Source organism: Penaeus chinensis, chromosome 27 (genome assembly GCF_019202785.1).
Source record: "Penaeus chinensis breed Huanghai No. 1 chromosome 27, ASM1920278v2, whole genome shotgun sequence".
NCBI lineage: Eukaryota > Metazoa > Arthropoda > Malacostraca > Decapoda > Penaeidae > Penaeus > Penaeus chinensis.
Window position 1 is genome coordinate 9,936,233 of NC_061845.1, and position 2,500 is coordinate 9,938,732.

General features: G+C 32.6%; 1 protein-coding gene across 1 annotated transcript in view; it reads right to left on the reverse strand.

The window, feature by feature from the left end:
- Positions 1 to 2,500, reverse strand: part of LOC125039379 (mitogen-activated protein kinase kinase kinase 7-like) — a gene marked incomplete in the record, with an annotated part of 225,210 nt that overhangs the window by 215,285 nt on the left and 7,425 nt on the right. Inside the window, 2 exon segments of the mRNA XM_047633224.1 lie at positions 130 to 272; positions 378 to 495. Coding sequence (XP_047489180.1) covers positions 130 to 272; positions 378 to 495 — 261 coding nt within the window.

Here is a 2,500-nt window from a genome sequence, read left to right on the forward strand (position 1 = left end):
GTCAATATTGATGTTTGTGACTGAGGTGTAATTGTTGGATGAATGATCTGTTTCTGTTTTTGAAATATATTACTTCCATGGCTGCATGCCATAAATGAACAAGAAAGAAAAAGTGTTGAAATTACTGACCTTCGAAGACTTCAGGAGCCATCCAAGCAGCAGATCCTCGGTTATCAGACATAATGGTACTGAGTTCACAAGCTGTCCCGAAGTCACAGACTTTCAGGATTTTTGCTCCTTTTGTAAGGAGCAAATTTGGAGGTTTGAGGTCCCTGTTTGGAAAAGATTTCTCTTCAATTTTTATTTTAACAGTCTCAAAAAGCATATACATAAAATAACACTCAATTCAAAACAAGAACTTCAAGGTCATCTCTCACCTGTGCAGCAAAGGCCGTGGCTGTATGGAGTGGAGGTAGGCTACAGCCTTGGCACACTGCAATAACCATGAAATGCCATGGGCCAGATTGTATTCTGTGTTTGGGGAATTGTGTAGCACTGCAAAATAGAGAAATTTGCTGCCGTTAACCTCTAAAGAATGTGTATCTTCACAGAATAAGAAACTTTCACACACAGAGCATAAAAATTTATGTATGTGTATATATATATGTATACACACACACACACACACACACACACACACACACACACACACACACACACACACATATATATATATATATATATATATATATATATATATATATATGTATATGTATATGTATATGTATATGTATATGTATGTGTATATGTTTATGTTTATGTATATGTATATGTATATGTATATGTATATGTGTATGTGTATGTGTGTATGTGTGTATGTGTGTGTGTGTGTGTGTGTGTGTGTGTGTGTGTGTGTGTGTGTGTGTGTGTGTGTGTGTGTGTGTGTGTGTGTGTGTGTGTGTGTGTGTGTGTATGTGTGTGTTGATATCGATACTGATTCCAGATTTAAAAGGAGCACTGGTTGAAATTGTGAAGATATTTGGATCAAGTAGAATTGCCAAACCCCACTGAAATATTTATTTACGTATTTTTAACTTGAAGGCATATGACTATAGCAACATTAAGTATTAGAATTAATAGAGTAAATTATGACAGTTATCTATAAAAGGTTTGTTTAAATGTTCACAATTCAAGCATATTGTCACAGTAATTCAGTTATGCAGGTATGTTGAGTGCTGGGTGTTGAATATTTTGTTTTACCCAGAAATTGAAGGTTGTAATATTATATAAGAGAATAATTTTAAATTGAGTCCATATGAATTGAACCGTGATAACTTAGACGAGTTGTTGCTTTCATCTCGCATGCAGAGACAGAAAAAGAGGTTGAGGAAAATTTGGGGGAGATCAACACACTATGATTTCGTCAGCCTGATGTGTTTTTTTTCTTCATTTTTTTTTCTTTTTTGGCGTGGATACAATGAAATAAGTCAAAGGAGAGAATTCTGATTATGTCAAAGAATGAATTGGGTAGGGAACTATAGATTAAGGTAAAGTATACAAGAGGAAAATTGTGAAAGAAATATAGGACTGATTACTTATTCAACTAAATGAATAAAACTGAAAATACCAGGGAGTGGGGGTGACTGTCCCAATTTTGTCTCATATTTGTTTTTATCATATTTATTGTTATTATTAAATTATAACTATTAGGAGAAGGGAGGGTTAGAATCAACCTTAGATTTGAATTGCGTTAGTAAAAGATAAATTTCCTTATTTTCTTTATAATGTTTAATATTAAGATTTACATTGTGATATACCAAATGTATGTTTTTATATGATTAAAGAATAAAAGAAATTGGTTAAAACTGTTTTTATGGCCGCTGTATCTTTGGCACACTCAACAGAGGAATCAATTCAATGCACCCCACGAGCCTTATGACCGTTAAGTCATGCAACTCACATTAGTTGAGTCAAAATTGGGCTTTTTCAGGGTTTCCTTCAACCCAAAACCCTGGGTGGTTGCATGATACCAAAATAACATCTTTGTCCTTGGTATCAGAAGGGATCTTGACATATGAGCAGCAGTAATTTAGTAATGAGAATATATATTTAATTTTGTATTTGAAAAAATTTAATATAACATATATATATATATAAATACATATATATAAATACATAAATATATATATAAATGTATATATATAAATAAAGGTACTGCATTATAGTTCTCAAAAAAAAAGGACAGTTAAAAAAATGAAGAAAACTAATATATATACACATCAAAAATCCTCTGGTAGGGGTGTAAAATTTTAAACTGAGTGTGGAAGCCAGGTCTCAGAGGAACCTGGCGGGCAAGTGTAAGTATGACTACATTTATATTCATTAATTTCAAACATATATGAGAAACTATCATATCTGTGTAAACTGAATCCTAAATCACCTATAAGCCAATACCTAAGAAACATAAAACTGGATACACAGTAATAAAACAGTAAAACAAAAAAGTCATTGTGACCTACTGGGTCACATTATAAAATTAAATGATGCTGGGTAACGTCAC